The sequence below is a fragment of the Xylona heveae genome, assembly GCF_001619985.1.
Source record: "Xylona heveae TC161 unplaced genomic scaffold L228scaffold_3, whole genome shotgun sequence".
NCBI classification, from domain to species: Eukaryota; Fungi; Ascomycota; class Xylonomycetes; order Xylonales; family Xylonaceae; genus Xylona; species Xylona heveae.
Window position 1 is genome coordinate 787,404 of NW_017264195.1, and position 22,316 is coordinate 809,719.

General features: G+C 49.0%; 7 protein-coding genes across 7 annotated transcripts; 4 read left to right on the top strand and 3 right to left on the bottom strand.

Annotated features, from left to right (window-relative positions):
* Nucleotides 1-398: 398 nt before the first annotated feature.
* L228DRAFT_237127 (hypothetical protein) lies at nucleotides 399-1,706 on the top strand (the record flags this gene model as incomplete). The annotated part of the gene is made up of 1 exon (XM_018330898.1): nucleotides 399-1,706. The coding sequence occupies one exon, from the start codon at nucleotides 399-401 to the stop codon at nucleotides 1,704-1,706; it is 1,308 nt and encodes a 435-aa protein (XP_018189726.1).
* Nucleotides 1,707-3,224: 1,518 nt separating this feature from the next.
* Nucleotides 3,225-7,960, bottom strand: L228DRAFT_281274 (Spc7-domain-containing protein). The gene is made up of 5 exons (XM_018335877.1): nucleotides 7,605-7,960; nucleotides 7,209-7,536; nucleotides 5,045-7,152; nucleotides 4,371-4,992; nucleotides 3,225-4,308 (listed from the first exon to the last, which is right to left on the bottom strand). Exons 1-5 carry the CDS (start codon nucleotides 7,854-7,856, stop codon nucleotides 3,494-3,496), a joined length of 4,125 nt encoding a protein of 1,374 aa, XP_018189727.1. The 5' UTR covers nucleotides 7,857-7,960; the 3' UTR covers nucleotides 3,225-3,493.
* Nucleotides 7,961-8,406: 446 nt separating this feature from the next.
* On the top strand, nucleotides 8,407-9,544 carry L228DRAFT_245065 (40S ribosomal protein S11). The gene is made up of 3 exons (XM_018332074.1): nucleotides 8,407-8,597; nucleotides 8,749-8,987; nucleotides 9,045-9,544. The coding sequence occupies exons 1-3, from the start codon at nucleotides 8,417-8,419 to the stop codon at nucleotides 9,111-9,113; spliced, it is 489 nt and encodes a 162-aa protein (XP_018189728.1). The 5' UTR covers nucleotides 8,407-8,416; the 3' UTR covers nucleotides 9,114-9,544.
* L228DRAFT_266532 (hypothetical protein) lies at nucleotides 9,500-10,538 on the bottom strand (the record flags this gene model as incomplete). The annotated part of the gene is made up of 2 exons (XM_018334873.1): nucleotides 9,500-10,440; nucleotides 10,493-10,538. 2 exons carry the CDS (start codon nucleotides 10,536-10,538, stop codon nucleotides 9,500-9,502), a joined length of 987 nt encoding a protein of 328 aa, XP_018189729.1.
* Nucleotides 10,539-13,185: 2,647 nt separating this feature from the next.
* Nucleotides 13,186-14,955, top strand: L228DRAFT_252609 (Metallo-dependent phosphatase; the record flags this gene model as incomplete). Its single annotated transcript, XM_018333701.1, has 3 exons — nucleotides 13,186-14,007; nucleotides 14,059-14,153; nucleotides 14,931-14,955. The coding sequence occupies 3 exons, from the start codon at nucleotides 13,186-13,188 to the stop codon at nucleotides 14,953-14,955; spliced, it is 942 nt and encodes a 313-aa protein (XP_018189730.1).
* Nucleotides 14,911-18,875, top strand: L228DRAFT_245069 (PIN domain-like protein). Its single transcript, XM_018332075.1, has 2 exons — nucleotides 14,911-15,455; nucleotides 15,516-18,875. The coding sequence occupies exons 1-2, from the start codon at nucleotides 15,070-15,072 to the stop codon at nucleotides 18,619-18,621; spliced, it is 3,492 nt and encodes a 1,163-aa protein (XP_018189731.1). The 5' UTR covers nucleotides 14,911-15,069; the 3' UTR covers nucleotides 18,622-18,875.
* Nucleotides 18,813-22,223, bottom strand: L228DRAFT_91193 (hypothetical protein). The gene is made up of 5 exons (XM_018336960.1): nucleotides 21,246-22,223; nucleotides 21,046-21,186; nucleotides 20,326-20,977; nucleotides 20,069-20,240; nucleotides 18,813-19,895 (listed from the first exon to the last, which is right to left on the bottom strand). The coding sequence occupies exons 1-5, from the start codon at nucleotides 21,888-21,890 to the stop codon at nucleotides 19,004-19,006; spliced, it is 2,502 nt and encodes an 833-aa protein (XP_018189732.1). The 5' UTR covers nucleotides 21,891-22,223; the 3' UTR covers nucleotides 18,813-19,003.
* Nucleotides 22,224-22,316: the final 93 nt, after the last annotated feature.

Sequence of the window (22,316 nt, forward strand, 5' to 3'; positions counted from 1 at the left end):
CTTTCTTCATTCACTCTTCTCTAGGATCAAATCGAAACTCAGCAGAACGATACTTATCAAGGCTTCCACTACTTAGCGGCGTGCTTATCAGTCAGTTGGGTTTCTTTATCCCACCCACGATTTCACCTTGCGCTGCCTCGCACTCGTCATTCCTCCTTCCCCGCGATTTTGCCGGGAAGTCGCCCTTTTGCTTGTTAAGGGTCCTTTTCTACGCCCTTTCCTGCAAGTCTTTGTGACGCGTAGCCTTGTGGTTATTGGTCTTATCAATAGGTTCGCCTACCCTGTTTTTGAGGAGGTTTGTCAAACGCGCTCGTGAAGCGCGATTATACGAATATGAGTCACTAACAAACTTGACAGCGTTTTGAGAGCCTTTGATCATATTATCCACCTTTGAGAAAATGGGTTCCATCAAGCCAGTCTCCAGCATCGCGATGGCTCTTTCCGGCGACGCCAAGTCTATTGATATCCATCGCCATGGCTCCAACCGCCAGCATGAAGGCCTCGATTTTGCCACGGCTCCCACTGGCGGACCTTCGATGCTCCTCACTCCGCCCAACTCCATCTCCCCTTCCCTGCCGCCGCAGGGCTTGAAACTGAGGAAGCATACCGGCAATGCCAGTCAAGATGAGTCGGACATCGATCTTCAGGACGCCATTGATCATGCAAAGAGTCATTCTCAATCCGCTCATGGCTTTCATGGGGTTGATCGCTCTGACTCTCTCGCTGGACTTGATACCGCGGGTACCATCACCCCAATCCTCCTTGCGAAGCATCACTTGCCAGAAATCCTGCTGTCCCACGGACCCTTGGCCATTCGCCACATTATGGGGTACCTGACTACTTCCGTACCGGGATTCTCGAGGATCCCGCCTGCAAAGGCACGAAGACTGGTTGTGAGCGCGCTTGAAGGTCGTGGCAGTAACGGGGAAGGGGCAGGCATCAACGGTGACGTTGAATTCGAGAAAGTCGGCTGGGGAAGATGGGATGCAAAGCGTCGGAATGGGCAGTCGCACGGCAGAATTTCCTCACGGGAAAAGGGAAATATCTCTCCCCCCGCAAGCATTACCTCGTCGTACAGCCCCACTTCAAGCGGTGGCCTGCAGATCCCCGGGCCCCGCTATGATGCAAACCACAACCTTGTCAACAATCGCAAAGACGCGTATGGGAGTAGCCAACGGAGCTGGACGGCCTATTCTGCTGCATTTTCGCACGATGAAGATGCTGATAGCGAGTTTCAGGAGGACATGACCATGCTCGAAAACGAGGCTGAGAAGATGTCGCTTGATGGTGGCGATGATTCATGCTCGTGCTCGTCCTCTGAAGCGCCGGAAGACGATGGGCCCTTGATGGATGATGATCTTGGGGATGATGCCACTGATGACGAGGACTGGGCAAAGATCGGCGCCGCTGCCCTTCGCCAAGGCTCGACTCCATTATCTGGAACCGGGAGTATCATGTCTAGTGCGCGCAACTGTCTCATGCCCCGCATGCATTCATATGCCGGACCCGGAATTGCCATGGCTGGAAAAAACAATGGCCCATTTGTTCGAGCTGCTCAAGGGGGCGGCATGCGTTCAAACAGCGATTTTCCCATCAATCGGCTGGCTCAGCATCCTTTAACCGAACAACAAGATGTGGATATGTTCGACTCCGACAAGCAAGAGCGTGAAGCCATTGAAGCTTTGGTTCGGCTCAGCTCAGTATAACCTTCTCCACAATTAATCGAACGGGGATTTGTTTTTTATTTCTTTAATCATCATCTTTTTGGCACCAGTGGCGTTATCAGGAGTGTCGTCACAGTGCTGGCCACAGACCGGGCACTGCAGTCCTCTTATTAGGCGTTGGCGCGGACCGGAAATCCATACCTGGAATCACACCTGGGAGCATATTCTTTCGCCGACGAGCATTCTATTTATTCATCTGCGATTTTCGAAACGTATTAGAGCTCGATTCTTCTCACATTTTTATTTTTTTCAACACGACCGACGAAAATGGGGCCCAGAACTTTATATTTCAATCGGTTCTCCAACCCTGTCGTGCTTCATTTCGATGAAAGCGGAGTCTCAATTTTTGCCCTGCGGCCCAGCCAGAGGAAATGTACAGAAACCTCTCTGGTAGCGTCCTTTGGACCCGGCATTTACACATAACTTTTCGTTTCAACCAACTCATCTATTTAATTTCCCGAGACACGACACATCGTGCAGGCGAAAGCAATACATTGCCTCCGCTTGGCATTCGACTGAATCACCGATCAAATCTATCGTGGCTCAGCCTCAATACTTTCTCCACTCTTAAGTCTTAATCAGCTAGACAAATCATTTTTTTCCCCTCTTCCCGACTTCAAACTGGACTCGCATATTCACGGAAGCGTCGAAGCCGGGTACTTATTCCAATTCTCGGCAGATGGATTCTTTTCTCACGTTCCAATCTGCCCTCCTCTTCCGATATCCTTTTACTTTATGACGAATACTTGACGATGGAACGAATTGATGGATGGATTGAAATTATGAAAAATAATTCGACACAAACAAACGGATCGCTTTCCTATCTAGGTTCCGAAAAAGGGCTTTCCTAATAATTGGTCATTTCAGCTTTCTTCCTCATCTCTGGTTGTTCATCTGATTAGGTTCCTTTTACGATCCCACGATCTGATGAGTTTCCGCCATTTCTTATCTCTTTTATTTGTCTGTCACTATCTCGTCTCTAAATCCAGCTTCCCTTTTCGCCATTTGATATAATGGGCCCATCCCCTGTTTCTTTTTACTTATTTTCTCCATCGATCAAATTACGATGGGCAGTCCACACACAATCACTCTGATGGACAGACAAAGCTAGTCTTAGCCTTGCATTTGTCTAGGCAGTTATGCGATACCTTAGGTAGCTAGCTTTTTCACATAACATTTCTCATCCTGTCCATAATTTCGGGACCAGAAAGGATAGGGATTTATCAATATACCCAACTCAATTTATTTATTGAGAGCTTTTTATTTCATTTGATACAGAGTACTTTCTTAACTGCGAACAGTTCTATTATTTTTTTTTTTTTTTTTTAAAATGTGACATGTGACATGTGATATTTTTAATGTGTGAAGATTTCAATTCTTTTTTTGGAAATAGCTCGTTGGAGACGTTGTATGGTTTCACGACAATCTTTTGCACGAGAAATGTTTTTAAATTCAATCATTAGCCGTAGATAATCTTCTAATTACTTCCACTTGCTATTTCGCCGAGTAACCTAAAATAAAACCCTAAAATAAATTCCTGACGCTCCCCTTTAAAAAAATTTCCAACGACAGAAGAAGGAAGAAAAAATTCGTAACCTATTGCTATCCTAGACCCTGGCCCGAAAGTTGCGCAGAACTGAGAGAGGAATAAAACGAGAAAGTGAGGGGAAACAAGGGATGGGAAAAAAAAAGGATAATTGAACGGTGCTGTACTAATTAAATCCTCAAAAGGAAGGGGAAAAACAAAAAACAAAACAAAAAACCGGAAATCAAGCAATCGCCTTGCCCATGATCAATAGGCTTTGAAACTCCTGGACAGTCCTTCTCCAAAGATCCTTATCTTTGCGCTGGAGAAATGTAGACGCAGATGCAGAAACGCCACCGAGGGACTTTTTCCCGGCATTCTTTTCTTTCCAATCGCCCACGATGCCGCCGATTTTGCGGTTCAAATACGCAGTAAGCCTATCGGGATGTGGTTTGACGCCGTTACCGTAGATGATACTGGCAGACGGGTCTACTGAGACTTTGATCCCTGAGACGGCAATCACGAAGCGAACTAAGACTTTTGATCTCAAGGCTGGCAAGAGGACCATGGATCTGACTTCTAATACGTCTGGAGTTGAGTTCGAGGAATTGTTAGAAGAAGAGGAGGAATGGGAGGAAGAAGAGGAGAGAAGTTGGACATCGGTAACAAAGGAGAGGGCGAGAGAATGGATTCTCCGCGTCACGTCGCATGCCGTGTCCCAGAATTGGCGCAGGTCTGAGAGAAGTTTGGCGAGATTGATAGTTGATGATCCGTTCCTCTCCCCCTCTGGAGAGGTAAGAGCATGAGCGAACTGGGATTTGGCGGCCCTGAGGAAGAAATTTAGAGTTGCTTGGGACTGAGCAGATTGGAGAATAGGTTCGAGGGCATCGGCGGAGTAAGAGAAGCCCATACTGGCTTTTGATAAATCAAGACCTATTTTTGAGTTGTTGGGTGAGGATAAGGTGAGGTTAAGCCCGTTAGTGTAGGCTATCACGAGATCGGTGGCAGATGCTGATTTGATAGACCAGCCATGTTGTTGCTCCAGCGCTTGGACTTCGGCTGAAGAGATTGTGAGTTAGCAAAGCGCGACATGAATGAACTCAAATGGTCCGGTAGCATACCTTCAAGAGAAATGATTTCGCTAGACTCATATCCGCGGCATTCCTCTCTGGTCTTCTCGGCCTGAGCGGTATCCTCCAGTACTTTTGCTTTCCTGTCAAGGAGATCTGCCTGAGTGTCTTCAACCTCTCTCATTTGTGATTGAAGTTCCTCAAGAAGACGGGTTTGTTCTTCGAGGTCTGATTGCGCGTCTACCAATCTGTCTCTAACATTTCTCAGCTCTTGAAGGTCACACTTGGCCAGTTCCTCTGCTCGCGTACGCAGCTCCTGCTCTGTCTTCTCTAGTGCTGTGCGTTTCTCAAAAAGAGTCGGCAAAACTGGTTGCAAAAGCTTCTCTTGGGAAGCAATTGCTTTCTCGTCTGTTGCCAAACCCTCCAGGGTAGATTCGAGATCGCTCTTAGCCGGTTTCAGAAGGTTCATCCGCCATTCGTACCATGTTCTTTTGCTTTGCAGCCTGGCATATGTTTTCATGTTCTTGAGCTGATTATCCATGATCGATTTGATGTCAGGTGGAGCAGAAGTGTATTCCTCAAATAGTGGAGGATTATCCTCGGAGCTCCTTGCTTCGATGTACTGAATGGTATTGCGGCCATCTGAGAGCTTGTTCTTTAGTTCGTTGCAAGACTGGGTATTGAGTTAGCTAACGCATCAAATCAAGACTACAATCGAACTTCACCTTCTGATAGACCTGTAACATCGGGACGGTACAAGTCCCGGCAGCGACATGGTCGTCAAAGCTCTGAGACGCAGGTCCATTGGCACTGGAACCATTGTTCTTTCCTGTCGTGATATTACGTGCGAAGGTAGTATCCCGTCTCTTAGTTGTCGTGAGCTCCATGAAACGAATACTGGTGAGATTCAAAAATTCTTGGAGTTGAATATTGTCCTTCCGCCTTATGCGACCTGTTGGTTTGGCGGGTGACTTCAGAGGTTCTGATCTACTAGCATGCGTGCTCCGCGTGCGAGGGCCTGCTTTGCGTGGTGTCGCCACCTTTGGTTTGATCGGGGAGGGTTCCCTCACTGGAGAGAAGGAAACGTTCTCTTTTTCGACTTCATTTGGTGCGGCTTCCTGAGTCTTCGATGTCAAACTCTTTTTTGGGGTTTCGCGGAGAGCAGACGGGCTTTTTGGAGGAAGCACAGGAACTGATAGGTCGTTCCTCTTAGGCGTTTCTCCGCCCACGGAAGGGCTTTTTGCGAGGCCGCTAGGGATATATAAACCATTCCTCTTTTCTCGAAGTTTTGACGGAGATCCGTCGTCAGATTCCTCGTCCAACTCAAGAGGCCGCTTCCCGAGCAAGCCCTTCGCACCACCGGTATGAAGACTCTTGCGACCTCGAATCTTCCGTTTTGGCGTTAGGCTTTGAATCATTTCCCTAATATTGAGAGTCGGCTCCTTTTGAGCCTCCTTCTGAGCCACAAAATCTTTAGCAGGTTCATCCATCTGATTCTCCATGAACTTGGCCGGCGAAGGCTCCTTTGTCAGTTTCTTTGATGGCTGTGCTGGTTTCGCACTTTCCGTCGGTTTTGGCAGAATTCCACCCATCGCCTGCGTCATGTCCATTTCCATATCGACTTCCATCTCATTGGAACCGCTTTGTTCCTCAACTGTGGCCTCAGCTGCTTGAGCACTTTCTTCAATAACTTTTTCATTTGAGAAAGACAAAGGTGTCACAATCTTCTGCTGAGGTGTCGTGGGTTCAGGCGTGCCTTCTTTGCGAGAGCTGGCACCAAGTAAACCACCAATGGCAGAGGTGAATTCCATGGTCATCTCCTCGTTCTCATCTCCCTCTTCATCATCGAGAATGCTATTGACTTGATTGGCAGGACCGTTTATCTTGCCAAGAGGCATAGTCAATTCCATGGCCATCTCTTCCGGAGAAGAGCCACGATCAAGAGACTCCCACGCGCTGTTCGAATGAGACATTGCCATATCGGACTTTTGCTGATCCCCTTGATAGTCATGTTTCTCTTCTGGAGAGACAGGCGGAACAATTCGGCCAACTCCACGAGTTAGGTCCATGGTCATATCAGCGTCTCCCTCAGAGCCAAGCTCTAGATCTTCACCCTCATTTTCATCGGGAGGTGTGCTTTGCTTCAACTCAGGATAGAGAAGATCCTTTCCATCGAAGCTTCCTTTGTCTAGAACATGTTCCGAAGGCTTATGCATCCACGGCTGGAAGGCGCTCGTAATTTCATCGCCCACAATTTCCATAGTCACCTCACCATCATCGTCGACCTCACCATCATCGGCATCCTGCGTCATATAACCCGTTTCTGGTTTCTGAGACGGATTATGAGGACCACCGCTGAGATAAACAGTGTCCAAGACCATTGATGCAGTTCCTTGATCATCATCCGAACCTTCCTCAGACACTGAATGCTCGCTGACGGGAGAATGGGTTTGACTGGTATTAGCAGGAAGCTCTTCGTTGACTTCAGAGCCACCACTTGACGGACTTGAGGAGATATCGTCAAATTCATCTGGGTTGTTGAAGTTCATTGGAGGAATTGTCGAACTCCTGCGCCGACGCTTCTTCTGAGGGCTTTGGCGCTGTCGGGGTGACTGCATACGGGCGCTGCTCCGGGTCCGTTTAGGAGGCGTTGATGGGGAGTCCGGAGTAGCATTCATGGACGTTGAAGTGAGCTGGTCAAATGTACTTGACGCTGAAGATGCACGTCGCGTCGAGTTACTAGAAGCTGATGACGTGGTAGAGTCGTGTGCATATTCAATGACGTCCCATGTGTGAAGAGTCGCCTCAGGCGCAAAAGAGACACGCCGATTGGCTAGATATCGTGTAAGTGACTCAAAACCCTTAAGATCTGAATCATTGGGGGATTACCTAGAGATTTTCGCCTCGCATCCCTCCTCTCTTGGATTTCTCTCCTTTGACGTTCTCTTTCCTCTTTTTCTTCCCGTTCCCGCTGTGCAGCCGTATGCTCTTCTCCTTTCGGCTTTCCTTCATCAACTCCAGGATTCATAGAATTGCTTGAAGGCTTTGGAATGTCGAAAAGAGAGCTCTTTCCGTTCAGAAGAGGGTGCTGCGAGCGCATGATTATATTTCCGTCGTCGTCCAAGGCGGGGTAAGTTGGTGTCCGTGAGGGGATCTGCCTCAGTGGGGAAAGGGGTATTGTTGGTTTAAGTATCGACTTGGGATATGACACATTTGACTGTGACAGTCAGTAAATTGACAGTAGTAAAATTCGGACCGAAACGTCCAGCTTTTGTGAATGCCCACCTCCGCTAGTTTAATGTCATCATCAGTTAAAGCGTCAAGACCACCGGGTCCAATGCTTTTGCTTCGTGATTTCCGTAGAGCTTTAGCAGCATGTTGCGCATTCTTTGTGTTTTTGATTGATCCAAGATCTGTAGTCGCATTTTCCTTGTCTGCGTCCCCAAATGTGGCTCCCGTTGGCATATGTGCGATGGATCGTCGAGAGCGTGGCCGTGGCCGCGGCGCAATATCACCTCGACCAGACGGGGACGGCATGGTGGTGATCTATTGGTATCGAAGGCTGCTAATATCCTTTAAATGAGGTAGGATTTTGCAGCTGGCATTCTTCACTCAATCAGTAGTATTGGCGGAGGGGAACGTGTTCTATGTGGGTGTGTCGGCGTGATGCCTAGGTCATCGCGTCGTTGTTTTGTTTACTTTGTCGCTTCTACGGGTTAGTTCATTCGTTCCAGGGGACCGAGACGCCGGGTAAGAAGCTGTGAGCTTTGCTTTCCCCAAGATTGGTTAGCGTGAAATGATGAACATCCTAGACTGAAAGAAAGTATCGATACTTAAGCGAAAGCAAAGAGCATCAGCGTTTCCTTCCCGCCAAAGTCGGGGAAAACAAGTACCTGTACTCTTCCGCAAACGGAAGCTAAATGAGGCGACAAGGGTCGCTTAGCAGTAAGGGTCACATGATTTAGTAGGGCTTAAACCGCGCACAATAATCGTCTCGAGTAGTTGGGTGATTTCCCAAAATCGCGAGCGACAACAATTTCGACAGCGAACCCTCACGACCCGGCCGGCCGATCCTCAACCCGACCCCGACCGTCAAAATGGCCACCGAATTGACTGTTCAGTCGGAGCGTGCGTTCCAGAAGCAGCCTCACATCTTCGTCAACCACAAGTCGAAGTCTGCCAAGAGCAAGAGAGTTGGAAAGGGCGGCAGAAGATGGTACAAGGATGTCGGTTTGGGCTTCCGGACGCCCAAGACCGCCATTGAGGGTACCTACATTGGTAAGGGAATACCCGGATTTTGCGCGATCAGCGCAGGGCTTCTCGTGCGGGAAAGATGCGAACGTTTTGTCGAGCGAACGACATCGAGATAACACGCGAACCCGGCCTGTTCGAGGCTATTTGGAAATCAAATGTTAACGACTTGAAATAGACAAGAAGTGCCCCTTCGTTGGTCTCGTCTCGATCCGTGGCCGTATCCTGACCGGCACCGTCGTCTCTACCAAGATGCACCGTACTCTCATCATCCGTCGCGAGTACCTGCACTACATCCCCAAGTACGCCCGTTACGAGAAGAGACACAAGAACTTGGCTGCCCACGTTTCTCCCGCTTTCCGTGTTGAGGAGGGTGACCAGGTCACCGTCGGCCAGTGCCGGCCCCTGAGCAAGACGGTATGTGATAATTGGTTTGACGAAAAGCAATTACGAGTCTGACGGAAAATACAATAGGTCCGCTTCAACGTCCTTCGCGTCCTTCCCCGCACCGGCAAGGCCGTGAAGTCGTTCAACAAGTTCTAAATGCCTTAAAATCGGGAGATTCCAAGTTTGAGGGCGCTGGTTTTTCATGGTACAACAATTCATCAATCGTGTGACGATGGAATTGGCGCGGTTTATCTCGACAGCAGGAGGAATTTGGTTCGATCATTGTGTCTGAATCAACTCATGTTAGCGATAGTCGAGAATGGACCGTTCTTAAAATACACTTGCTGAATACAATACAATATGACCAGTGCCGACGGCGTTGGTTCTTGTGACGTTGACGAAAATGCTAGAGTTTCGTGAATTTACATATGGAAATGACGTCTCTCCTTTCCGCCAGTGAACGGCGCAAACGATGCAAGGAAGATCGAATTTGATCCATTTTATGACAATGTCTGGTCCGAATTATACTTTTATCTAAGTGTTTATACGACCCATCCGTTTACCACTTCCTCCGTTATACACTGCTCCAGCTCTCGCTCGCTGAAGAGCTCTTCTATATTATCGGCCAATCTGCAACGTTGCAGCAATCCCTTCAAAATGAATTTGAATCGACGTTTGACGACACTAGCATCATCTCCACCCGGAACGACGACACCCTGAGCAATAGCAGCCAAAAATGATTTATCCGCTTCAGCGATTCTAAATTGGAAAGATCTTAAGATTTCCGATACAAAAATGGTAACTAGATCATCGGCGACGCCAATGCAATTGATCAGATAGCCAATAGCCAGCCCGTGATCTTTGGTGGATGCGGTTCTTACACACGTCACCCGAAACTCCCTAATGCGTTTGCACTTTGTAAGGATATCTAAATGCATGAACGATAGCGACAGTGTCGAGGTAGCAAATTTCCGGAACAGTTGGTCCATTGAAAAGGTAGCAATGATTGCGCTGGCTCTTACTTGACCCCATATCAGATATTCGGATTGGCCATAGTAGAGATGCTTTTGCCATTGCTCCAAGGCCAAAAAGTCAAACAATGATTTGACGTAGTGCACATGTCGTCCGCTTCGTGCTGCCCTTTCCCATGGCCGGGCAACTTCCCAGAGATCGATGACAGCGATGGAAACCGGGAAGCCTGCTTTCCTCTTCTCTTCTGCGATGTGAATAACACGCAAGAAATCGTGCGTCGCCGAGATGAATGGACTCGGCTCTGTCGAGTCCTTCCGCAGATGGTTGATGACAGCCTTTTCAAACTCTGCAGTGCGCTTATCTGACTTGCTGGGAGTCCGCACAGGAATATCTACATATTTTCCAGCCGTGAATCCAGTGGGGCCATTCATGCCATTGCTAAGGACGTTATAGGCACGGTAGGCTATTCGAGGAAGACGAATAGGTTTGTAGCAGTGCAGAGCTTTTTTGACTAGTAAGATTGTTTAACATTATCTTCCTGAAGAAACTGTCCAGGTGCTTACTTGGGCGTGGGGCTACTTCTGCTCTTCCCCTTCTCGCCGAAGACATTGTATATACCGAAGACAATTTGATTATACTCTTGCCAGATCGGCAGTAAATAAAATTGCTGGCTTGCACGAAACGACTGATGCCGTTTTGGACTTATATAAACCCACTGGGAATTGAGGCCAGCTTGACAGACCTCCGAACTTGAACAAGTGCGGTAAAACGGTTGGGATCATGATCGTTAGCCATATTTGAGGACTGGCAATATATATCTGCAGTACCGCCATCGTCCTTGCAGGATTTGCCAAATTGAAAAGATGATACTTGAGCATTTTTGGCAGTGCCTTTCAAAAAGGAGACCATTGCCTTCGTAGCTCACTGTTCGTGATATTCTTTGGAGAAGGAAGGCCGGTCATGGTCATTCTCCTCGACGGAAGCACAAAACGGACTGGACGGAGGCACTAGCCCGCATTGAGCGAACTCGCATGGAAAGCAGTCACCATGCATTCATTTGAGCCCAGTCCTATCTCATCCGTGGGGGAGTCATTGTTGATGCAGGAGCTGTTTGTCTGTTCTTTTCGGCTCCGTTGTATATTGGTCAACTGCAATGAAGTAATTCCATTCACCATCTCGGCATTCCTTGGCAGAACTGCAGCTGCGTCAGAGCCATGATCACAGGATCGACAACGTGGCTTTAATTGACTGCTTCCAAAGTGATTAGAAATGTCTTGTAAATATGATCATGATAAGCTTCTCGGGAGAAGAGAACGACGGGCAAAAAAGGTTCCGAGAGCCATCAAATCAAGCCTTCCCGGTTTAGTGCGGTAGAAACAGCCCGGGGGATAGCAAAGAGACAACGGACGTCGTCCCATGGCCTTTCTAAAAATGACTCGCGGCTGCCTATCAGATAGACGTCTTCCCCTGTCTTGTACCATGTCGAGGTGAAATAGAGTCATGCATTGTTGCAGCTAAAATCTTAAGTAATCCCATCAACCCATCCTCGCAATATCGGGGATATCGGAGTGAGCAAACCGAAGTCACTGGCGGTTTCTGGTAGCTTAAGAAAAGGGTCGTTTGAAAGAGGGAAGCTTTTAGTCGCCTCCGTTGCTCCCCTTTGGCCATTGGCGGCGTCACCGTCACCGCTACCGCTCAAAGGTCCGACCAACCCCGACCAAAGCAGCTTCCTTCCCCCCCGTAGCTTTTGGGTCCAGACCAACTACAGTAACTACCGTACGGAGTAGTAATAGACCATCATCTACTACAATCCACCACGACCAACCTCACAACTTCTGATCATTCTTTCCCACCCCTAATCTCTTCCACCATTTCTCTCGAGCTGCATTTCTACTTTTCTATTTTCTCATCGGCAGGCGAGACAAGACCAATCTTCTTCTTCAACCAAATTCTATGATCCCGTCAGTGGGCATCTTGTCGTTCCGGTATAGAGCCTGTCGTGACTTCCCTGCACTTTCCCTCCCAGCCAGCTTTGCACAAGCACCCATCTCTGTTTGATGCAAGCAGAGCGATCGTACCGATCGAGGATATCATATTGACGTGTTCTGGCTCTGTGGCATAGGTCGAGCGCATATTCGCATCGCGGACGGAGCGGCTTTTTGCCTCCACGCTTCCGCTCTCTTCCTCGAGCTCATCTGCCCGCAGCACCAGGCTGATAAGTATATACTTTAATTCTGGTGGATTGTTCCCACACAGAAATCGAGCTACGGCTTTTGATACTGGATCACAACGACGCAATCGAATCGTATAGCTCTGGAGTCGATTCGAGCTCTTTCCTGGGCTGTCATAAGCCAACACCTATTCATTGAACATCAAAACGAAGGCTTTAATCCCTACAGGGACTGATTTTTCTTGACGCTTTACATATTTAAAGTATCTAAATCGATATCCGAGAAAGGGAACTCTCCCAAGTGAAAGGCTCTCTGCCGAACGTTCGCCAATAAGCATCGTTGTCACCACTTGCACACGCCGTTCCTACTACTCATCGGCGCCAGTGATCACGAAGAACCATTACTTCAGTAGCTGAAATATCCTGCTAACCCATTGAGGGCCATCTTCCGCAATGGGCCAGACCCCGTCGAAAAAGAGCGACAGCTCGCGACCTTCGGTCAATGCCGCGCAGTCCGGTGGTGAAGGGCTGGAGTCTTATCCTTCGTTCAGCCGATCCGATACAAAGGAATCCCTTCGGTCCTTTCGCGGCTCAATTCGATCTAAGATCCCAGGTAGTGGAAAGTCGGATAGCCCCAGAGGCTCGGCAGCCGGTCTTGCCGGAACACAGAACTCGGGCAATGGAGAGAAGTCAGATGCAGCATCTGTGAAATCGACGGGCAGTAACAAGTCCGCCGCATCCCGATCAGGCCGTGCGTTCTCCAGCCCGGCAATCCAATCTCCGACGCCAGAAAGTCCGGCTGCTACAAGAGCTAGCAGCATTGGCATGGATGTGCCCCAACCGCCACCGTCACCTACCCAGTCATCGTCCCTCGGGCACGGTCACGAATCTGTCGATAAAGCACAGCAAAGCGGTGAAGTTGATCATGTATCAGATATCCCTCCCAAAGGCACAATTCATCCGTCCCACACTGAACATCCCAAGGAATCCATCCTGATGAAGAGGGATGGTGCTCCGAACCTTGGGCCGGCACAGATACCGATTATAAACTACCCTGAAGATGGATCAGTGAGCGGATCCCCTACCATGGGCATTGGCGCCCTTCGATCCATTGATTTGGATGATATGATTACGCGCCTTCTTGATGCTGGGTACGCCGGAAAGGTGACCAAAGCTGTGTGCCTCAAAAACGCAGAGATTACCGCCGTCTGTGCTGCCGCACAACAGCTATTCTTATCTCAGCCCGCCTTGGTCGAACTCTCTCCTCCTGTCAAGATTGTGGGAGATGTCCACGGACAATATACAGATCTCATCCGCATGTTTGAAATGTGTGGCTTTCCTCCAAATTCTAATTATCTCTTCCTCGGAGATTATGTCGACCGTGGCAAGCAGAGCCTCGAGACCATACTGCTTCTCCTCTGTTACAAACTCAAGTTTCCAGAGAACTTTTTCTTGCTCCGTGGCAACCATGAATGTGCCAACGTCACTCGAGTGTACGGATTTTACGATGAATGTAAGCGACGATGTAACATCAAAATCTGGAAGACTTTTGTTGATACATTCAACACTTTACCAATTGCGTCAATCGTTGCAGGCAAAATCTTTTGTGTTCACGGCGGTCTTTCGCCAAGCTTATCACACATGGACGACATCCGGCAGATTGCCCGACCAACCGATGTGCCAGACTATGGCCTGCTGAATGATTTGTTATGGAGCGATCCGGCGGACATGGAGTCTGACTGGGAAGCAAATGAGAGAGGCGTGAGCTATTGTTTTGGAAAGAAGGTTATCATGGAATTTCTCCAACGACATGACTTCGACCTTGTATGCAGAGCACACATGGTTGTTGAAGACGGCTATGAATTTTTCAGTGACCGAATACTTGTCACAGTATTCTCAGCGCCAAACGTAAGGATCAAATCGCCCTTTCCGTTCGTTTCACACTAACAGAGGTTTTAGTACTGTGGCGAGTTTGACAACTGGGGTGCAGTCATGTCCGTTTCGGGCGAGTTGCTTTGCAGCTTCGAGCTCTTGAAGCCTTTGGACTCGAGCGCGTTGAAGAGTCATATCAAGCGCGGCCGTAACAAACGCAACAGCATGTTGAACAGTCCGGTTCGTATATTCTTCTTTGAAATTTATGAAGAGTATCACTGACTTTTAATTTTTAGCCTGCTGCGGTGATGCCTCAAAGCTTCTAAGGCTTTGTTATCCTTTGACTTGCGCCCTCACATCTTCAATTAAATATTAAGGATGGTTTGTCCACGAGCGTTCGAATGGCTGGGAGCAAGCGATCAATTCGTGATGGAATTTTCTTCTGCTATCTCCTCCGAAAACAAAGACTGGGCGAATGACATTAGCACGTTCTCGACAGCGTGGCGAAGGGAGCGATTGGATTGCTTAGTTCAACCACGACTTTGACTTTGTCGTCTTGTTTCTCATTTATTTACTTTTATTTTCCTTCAAATTTGGCGAATATGGAGTTCAATTAGGAGTTGGGTTTTGGGTTCGGGCACAAACTCGAGTTCGCACGCGTTAGGAAAGGCAAACAGAGCGAATGTATGTCGTATGAGACGAAATACCTTAGTTAAATCACGAGAAAGTGGACAAGTTATCTAACCATGCCTCAAAGTCTGTCCAATGCTGCAGACACCAAGCCTTTGATCAAATAGTAATTTTACGAGCAATCTCCATATTCCCTCCAGGCAACAATTTCGGGGATCTCGATCACGTGAATATTGATTATCTTGATAAGTGTCAGCCCTACAATGCCGCGTCTACGGAGTGAGGAAGTCGCACCTTCATCATTGTGACTACATTGTTGCCACTCCCAGTCATCCTCATGGGTGCGCTCATTGACTGGCTCGTGCCTCCAGATGCAAAATAATCTTCAAATCTTTGTGGGATGCATTTTGCGCCTCTTGACGGGAGCAGAAGCAGAGTGCCGAAGGATCATAGGCAGATGACGTCGATATGGGTGTTACTGGGTTATGGAACGTGCTACAGCCTTGCGCACGTCCAGTCAAGCTCGAGACATTGAATAAGAAGCGGCTAGCAATAGATGCGTCTATTTGGATCTATCAATTTCTCAAGGCCGTCCGAGACAAGGAAGGAAATGCCCTGCGCAATAGTCACGTCGTTGGCTTCTTCCGCAGAATATGCAAACTCCTCTTTTTTGGCATCAAACCAATCTTTGTCTTCGATGGTGGTGCTCCAGCTCTTAAACGTCAGACAATTTTGGGCCGAAAGCAACGCCGAGAAGGAAGAAGGGAAGATGCCGTTCGAACTGCCGGAAAGCTACTAGCCGTACAAATGCAACGGCGCGCGGAGGAGGAACACAGGAGAAGAAAAGACGCAAGGTATGCTTCGTACATTCTACAGATTAAGCAATGATCCGTACTCATGGATATACTTTTCAGCAGTGCCAATCGTCCGAACGAGGAAGAGGAGAAGCTACCGGAGGAGCTCGTGTACGTCGACGAGCTTCAGATGACACCTCAAGAGCGCAGATTAAACCGACAGTTCAAAAAGAAGGATGCGTATCATCTTCCAGACCTGGACGTATCGCTCACGGAATTGGGAGCACCAGGAGACCCACGGGTCATGTCTCAAGAGGAGCTAGAAGAATACGCGCGCCAATTTCACAGAGGCGAGGATATCAACCTTTACGACTTTTCAAATATCGATTTCAACAGCCCTTTCTTTTTGAGTCTACCGGCTAGCGACAGATATAATATTCTCAATGCGGCAAGATTGCGAAGCAGGCTCAGAATGGGTTATTCAAAAGACCAACTCGATAGCATGTTTCCTGACCGCATGGCATTTTCTAAATTTCAGATCGAACGAGTGAAAGAGAGAAATGACTTGACACAACGATTAATGAATCTCAATGGCATGAATGGGACAGACGCGGATTTAGGACTCAACGCTACCGGAAGGGTGGAAGGCGAAAGAGGTCGCGAGTATGTCCTTGTGAAGAATGACGGTGCGGAAGGTGGCTGGGCATTAGGCGTTGTCGGCAGTGCGGACGAAGGAAAAAGCGACAAGCCCATAGATGTTGAGGTCTACGACCAGATGGCGGTGCCGAAAACCAATGCCGACGAAGAAGCGGACGATGAAGACGGCTTTGAAGATGTCCCTATTGAAGGTTTGAATCGTCTGCCGAAACACATTTCACAGGCAAGACCTAGTGCTGAAGATCACTTTGTTTTGCAAGAGAACGCTAGGAGGAGAGAGGAATTTTACTCAGCTCGAAAGCGTCAGACTGGAGCGCAACCTACGCCGGAAGAAACGGATGGTCAACTTGATACATTGTTCATTCCAGAAGATGAACCGTCTCAATTGGGTGAGACTCATGATCTTTTTCATGATGGTTCAGTATCGGATGAGGAAGAACAGCTTCAAAGGGCCATCCAGTTGTCACTACAACCCTCTGCTGAAGGCAAGAGCCCCGCCGATCTTTTGGACATGGAGGATGATGATCTGCTCAATTTTGATGGGGGAAACGAAGTGCCCTCGGCTTCCAAATCTCCCGCGATAGCTGCTCCTCGGCATCTGGAAGCCATCGCAGACGATCAAGATGACTTGGATATGCAATCTGCTCTTGCAGAGAGTCGTTCCAATCAAGCGGTCAGCGACCAAGCCCGGAGTCAAAAAACTACAGCACCTCCTACCCGCGCAACGTCTGCATTTGGGAACAAACCCGCTGCCCAAAAGTTTGATGGCCCGCTTCCATTTAAAAGGCTTGAATTCGGCAAGTCGATGCTTCGAAAGAAGCAACCTGAAAAAGAGCCCGATGAGGAAGCAGGAGGATTCGAGAAAGGCCCAGCGGAGGAAGAAGAAAAGGCACAACCTCTGCCTCCATGGTTTGCTGGCGACGTAGCGAAGGATCTGAAAGCTGCTAAAGACTATGAAAAGCGGGAAGCAGAGTCAGCGCGCGAGCATGATATTTTTGGGTCGCGGAACGAGATTCTACTGAATAAGCCCAAGCAGAGAGAAGTGATTGACCTCGACGAGGAGGAAAAGCCCGCTGCGACCATGACTCGTCCCATCGAGCTCAGTCCCAGCTCCAGTCCGAAGCCGAGAGACAAAGTCGACGCTTCAAATGACGCCAAGCCATCGCTGCCGACCTCCGCAGCACATGAGGTGCACAAGTCCCCTGAAATACCTCCTGCTCACCAACCCGCGGAACCTTCCTCGCCCAAGAGTGTGAGCGAGGAATCCTTACAGTGGGAGAACGTTGCAGAAGAAGGGGAACCCGCTCCCCAGCAACAAGAACCAGTCGACCTTCAACCCCTTGAACAAGCCGATTACGATTTCCCTCCACCTTCGCCCAATCGTGAAGTTGATCATTCCTACGACCATGCTCCCGAATACCTTCAGCCCGCCGCTGGTGCAGGCGAAGACGTCGTCGAGGACGCTGGCGTCTACTCCGACGACGCCGAAGAAGACGAACTCATGCAACAACTTGCTCAAGAAGCAGAAGAACACGCACGATTCGCATCCAGTCTCAACAACCACAGATCCCAATTCCAAGACGCCGCTGACTACGAGCGCGAGCTCAAACAACTCCGCAGCCAACAAAGCAAAGACCGCCGTGACGCCGACGAAATCACTCAAATCATGATCACCGAATGCCAGCAGCTCCTCAAACTCTTTGGCCTCCCATACATCACCGCGCCCATGGAAGCCGAGGCCCAATGCGCCGAGCTCGTCTCCCTCGGCCTCGTCGACGGCATCGTCACCGACGACAGCGACATTTTTCTTTTCGGCGGCACCCGCGTGTACAAGAACATGTTCAACCAAGCCAAATTCGTCGAATGCTACCTCTCCTCTGATCTCGAAAAGGAGCTCGACCTGGATCGCAACCGTCTCATTCGTCTCGCTCACCTGCTTGGGAGCGACTACACTGAAGGTCTGCCCAGCGTCGGGCCCGTCACCGCCCTGGAAATCCTTTCCGAGTTCGACTCCCTTGAAGGTTTCAAGGACTGGTGGACTATCGTTCAATCAGGACTTCGGAACCCCAGCGCCGCCGCCACCCAGGACACCGCGTCCCCCTTCCGCAGACGTTTCCGCCGAAACGCAACGAAACTCTTCCTCCCCCCCACCTTTCCCGACCAACGCGTCGACTACGCCTACTTGAATCCAGAAATCGATTCCGATCCTTCCAGTTTTGTATGGGGCATGCCCGACCTCGATGCCCTCCGCTCGTTCCTCATGGCCACTATCGGATGGAGCCAGGCCCGCACAGATGAAATCCTCGTCCCTGTGATCCGAGACATGAATCGCAGAGAAGTCGAGGGCACGCAGGCCAATATTACAAATTTCTTTTCGGGATCTGTCGGTGCGGGCGCAGGCGCAGGCGCAGGTGTAGGTACAGGTGGCAGTGCAAGCGCAAGCGCGCCTGCACAGGCGTTTGCGCCAAGACGCAGAAAGGAAGCGAAGAGTAAGCGCATGGAAGACGCGTGGAGTAAGCTTCAGCAGAGAGCGAAGAAGAGGAGAAAAGGCAATGAAGATGGGGATTGAAGCTGAGGGCATCTAATGGGTAGATTGAGTAGATTCAAGGAGTTTTCTTTTTTTGGGGGTTGTTTTTTTGGGGGGGGGAAGAAAGCTGTGATTATTTTACTCTTGGAAAGAAAAGTCCCGGTTTAATCTTGCTATAATATATACCATGACAGTGGACAAATAAAGGCGGCACACGGTGTATATGGTACATGGTAAATAAGTATCTTCTTGCATTGAACCTTGGAAAACTATTAATGGAAGTGGCTATGGTATGACTGTACTGCACCTTTTCGTTAGGTGAAAGGATGATTATAATTGTAATGCGAACGCTTTGATACCAACAGAAACACGACTGTAAAGGTATCAAGACACAGCTGTGAATGTATCAAGATTTTCATCCCGTTCAACCCACTCTCCTTTTCTTCCAGCGCTGGGATCTTCTGAACCTCGACGATTTCATAATAGGTGCAGAAGCAGACACGGCAGAAGACGACGCTTCAGACTCCTCCTCGTTTGCGCTGTTGTGATAGTCTTCGTCTTCTTCGCCGATCATTTCGACTTCGACTTCTTCTCCTTCCTCATCTCCTGCTCTTCTTCCTCGTCCATCTTCTTCTTCTCCTTCGTCCTCTTCATCCTCGTCATCCTCGCTATCCTCTTCTTCATCTTCTCCATCTTCATCATCGTCGTCGTCGTCTTCAATCTCGATAATGGGAATCGCGTCTGCACTGCCGTCCATCATGAGCCCATGCAATCCCGACGGCATAGCTGCTGATCCGCGTTTGCGTTTCATGCTCGTAATTGTGGACGACGAGTCGCGTGATGATGGGCCATGTACGCGTAGAGTAGTAATCTTATTACTATGTGTCCCCGCTGATGCTCCTGCGGGCGCGGCGGCTAATGTTGCTGCAACTGCAGCTGATGATGACGAGGAGGGCGATACTAATAGTGACGGAGAGGTCGAGGAAGGTGTGATTGCATGTTTTTGTTTTGGTTTTGCAGAATATTGAGATACTAGCTTCAAAGATGATGGTGACGATGACGATGCCACGGTTCCGGATGTTGCGGTCGCGGAAGCTGCAAGTTTTGCTTTTGCAGCTGCGGCGGCTTTTAGGGCGCGTGGTTTCCTCCCGGCCCCGGCGCGCGCACCCCCGCGTTTACCGGGCTTTTTGACGGTGAGTATGATCCGGGATGTGCTTCCCTTGTTGGTACCGGATGCGTCTCGGCTGGAGTCGCCTGTGTTGTTACTGTTCTTGCGGAGCTTGACTTTGACGAATTTGACGGCCTCGCCGGAGTAGCTGTTGGCGGTGGGAATTGGTTAGTGTGATCTTGATAGGAAGAATGCAAGCATATGCTAGAGAAGCGAGGTTGCGGTTGAAAGTGAACGCTTGAAGAGAAGGCTAAGACAGAAATGAAAGAAAGAAAGAAAGAAAGAAAGAAAGAAAGAAAGAAAGAAAGAAGAACAACTCACCCGTAGTCGAACAACAATTCTTCACCGACTTGGATATCTCGGGTTGCGTACATTCCGATTCGGTGAGCCATGTTGCAGAACAGGACTCGGGGCTCGCAGTTCACGTCTGGTTTGTCCTGGTGATTGACGTAGCGGAATTTGTTGCCCGCTCTTGTTGAATCGAGTACTTGATCTGTGGGATGGTCAGACATTACTGAAGCTTGGTATCAAAGCAAAAAAAGTTCGCCTTCTATGCTGGATAAAATTGCAGGACTTACTCATGTTGAGATCAAAGAGGTAGGAAATATTCCTGTTATCATAGACCCATCCTCGACGCTCGGATTCATCCTTGGAGATTACTTCGCCCTTGTATTCTCCGAGATAATCACCTGCCTTGGCCGGCTCGCCCATGTACAAACCCCAGCCAGCAACTGCAGAATGGCCAAGGAGTGTGCGCTTAGGAACGTTTTTCTGGATGTGCATGTTGCTGCAGCAATGGAGTCGAGCCCTCTCATCGTAGCGATTGACAGGATCCAATGCTTCTGCTGCGCCACAAGTGCCACATAGGTCTGGATCGCATTCGCGATTCAATTTGTAGCAGTCGCATCTCTTGTTCTTCCAGCATGGGCGGTTCCCCCGAGCGCAGGAGCAGCCTCGGAAGCGGCGAGTGCATCCGTCCGAGCACATGCATGCTTTCTCACAAGTGATGCCAGCTTCATAGCACGGGCAGCCCCTCTTTTCACAGGAACCCACATGATTGCATGGCTTGAATGCCCCTCGTTCATGGTGTTTCCAAGTTTTTGAGTTTTCGAGCCAGTGCTCGAAGCCCCTTTTGTTTGTCAGTCGACTGCGAATACGGTCGCTTTGAAGAAGTTTAGCGGCAGTCGATAGTCCATTCGCATTTATCTTTGACCGCACTCTAAAATATACCTGGGAAACGAGTCAGTCCTAGATTACACTTCAACAAACTTTTCAGAGCAATGGAGTCAGAAGCTCACATCAATGCAGCGCTTTGAAAGCGAATGAGCCAGCAAGCAGGCGCAGCGTTTACTGGTGACATACGCCGGCAACAGGGCGTCGAGCAAAGCTAGCTCTGATTCAGACCAACCAGAAAGGTTGGATGACGATCTGTTACTCTTCTTCAAAGAGCAGTTAGCTGAAAAGGTCCTATTCCGCGTCAGAAAACGATTAAGCATACCTTCCAGAAGCAAAAAGGCGAGCAGAGCTCATCATCTGCGAGGAGATCATCTTCATTTTCCTCCACTGGAATTGGAGGGTCTCCCCAGATCTCTCCGTTGTCGTCGAGGCCAGATTCATTGTGTAGAGTCTCTGCGGAGAGGTGTGAAGCAAACAATTCCTCAGTGCCACCTTCTAGCAGCTCGCTGATCTTCGCGATGCGGGGAAATAACGCATGAGTCCGGCTTCTTGGGGAGAGCGCAGCTTCTTCCACTTCTTCCGCATCATCGTCATCATCATCATCATCGGCAAATGCGCCATGGCCAGGACATTCATGTCTGCATCCAACAATAAAATATAAGAATTTTGAGCACTGGTTTTGGAAACATGTGGATGGACTCACGCGAAGCAAACTAAGCAGCCCAAGTCGGCATAAGTCCCCAATGTATATGGGTCTGATTCTCGTGCTTGACGAGCTTGGGACTTGGTAATTGGTGTATTGAAAGCCGTTTTGCGCGGACTCTCGATGTCGGTCACCAGATTTTCCTTCTTGGCAATATGCCATATACTGAATCCCGTAGCGTCGAGGAAAGCTTTGCACGCCAGTCCAGCCACGGCAATCGATGTGGGACTGGAGGGGGGCAGTTTTCTCTGTACTTCTCGCCATCTTTTCATTTCTTTCTCGTCATCTTGATTATAATTCTCCTCCAAATGGTCTTCGCGGTCGTTCCAGACAGCCTCCCAATCAAGAGGTACCAACTCATCGGGAATAGGCTTTTCCTTGTCGAGCAAGAAATGTAACACATCTGTAACAGAACAGCCCACATCTGCTAGAAATCTTTTGCAGCAGTCTCCGAAGTTTGCAGCCTGTTCGGCACGGAGATGAAGCATAGGCATATCCTTGATCCTATTCGAGAAGAGCTCGCTAATAGCCTTGTGACTTTCGACATTTTCAACCTCTGACTCGCCAAAGTAAGGCCAATATCTCATTTGTTCATCATCTTCGGTCAGAATGTTGCTCCTTAGGGTGATATAACTTGTATAAGTAGGTACCGTCAGAGGATTAGCAGCGTAAGAGGTAATGGGTACAGAG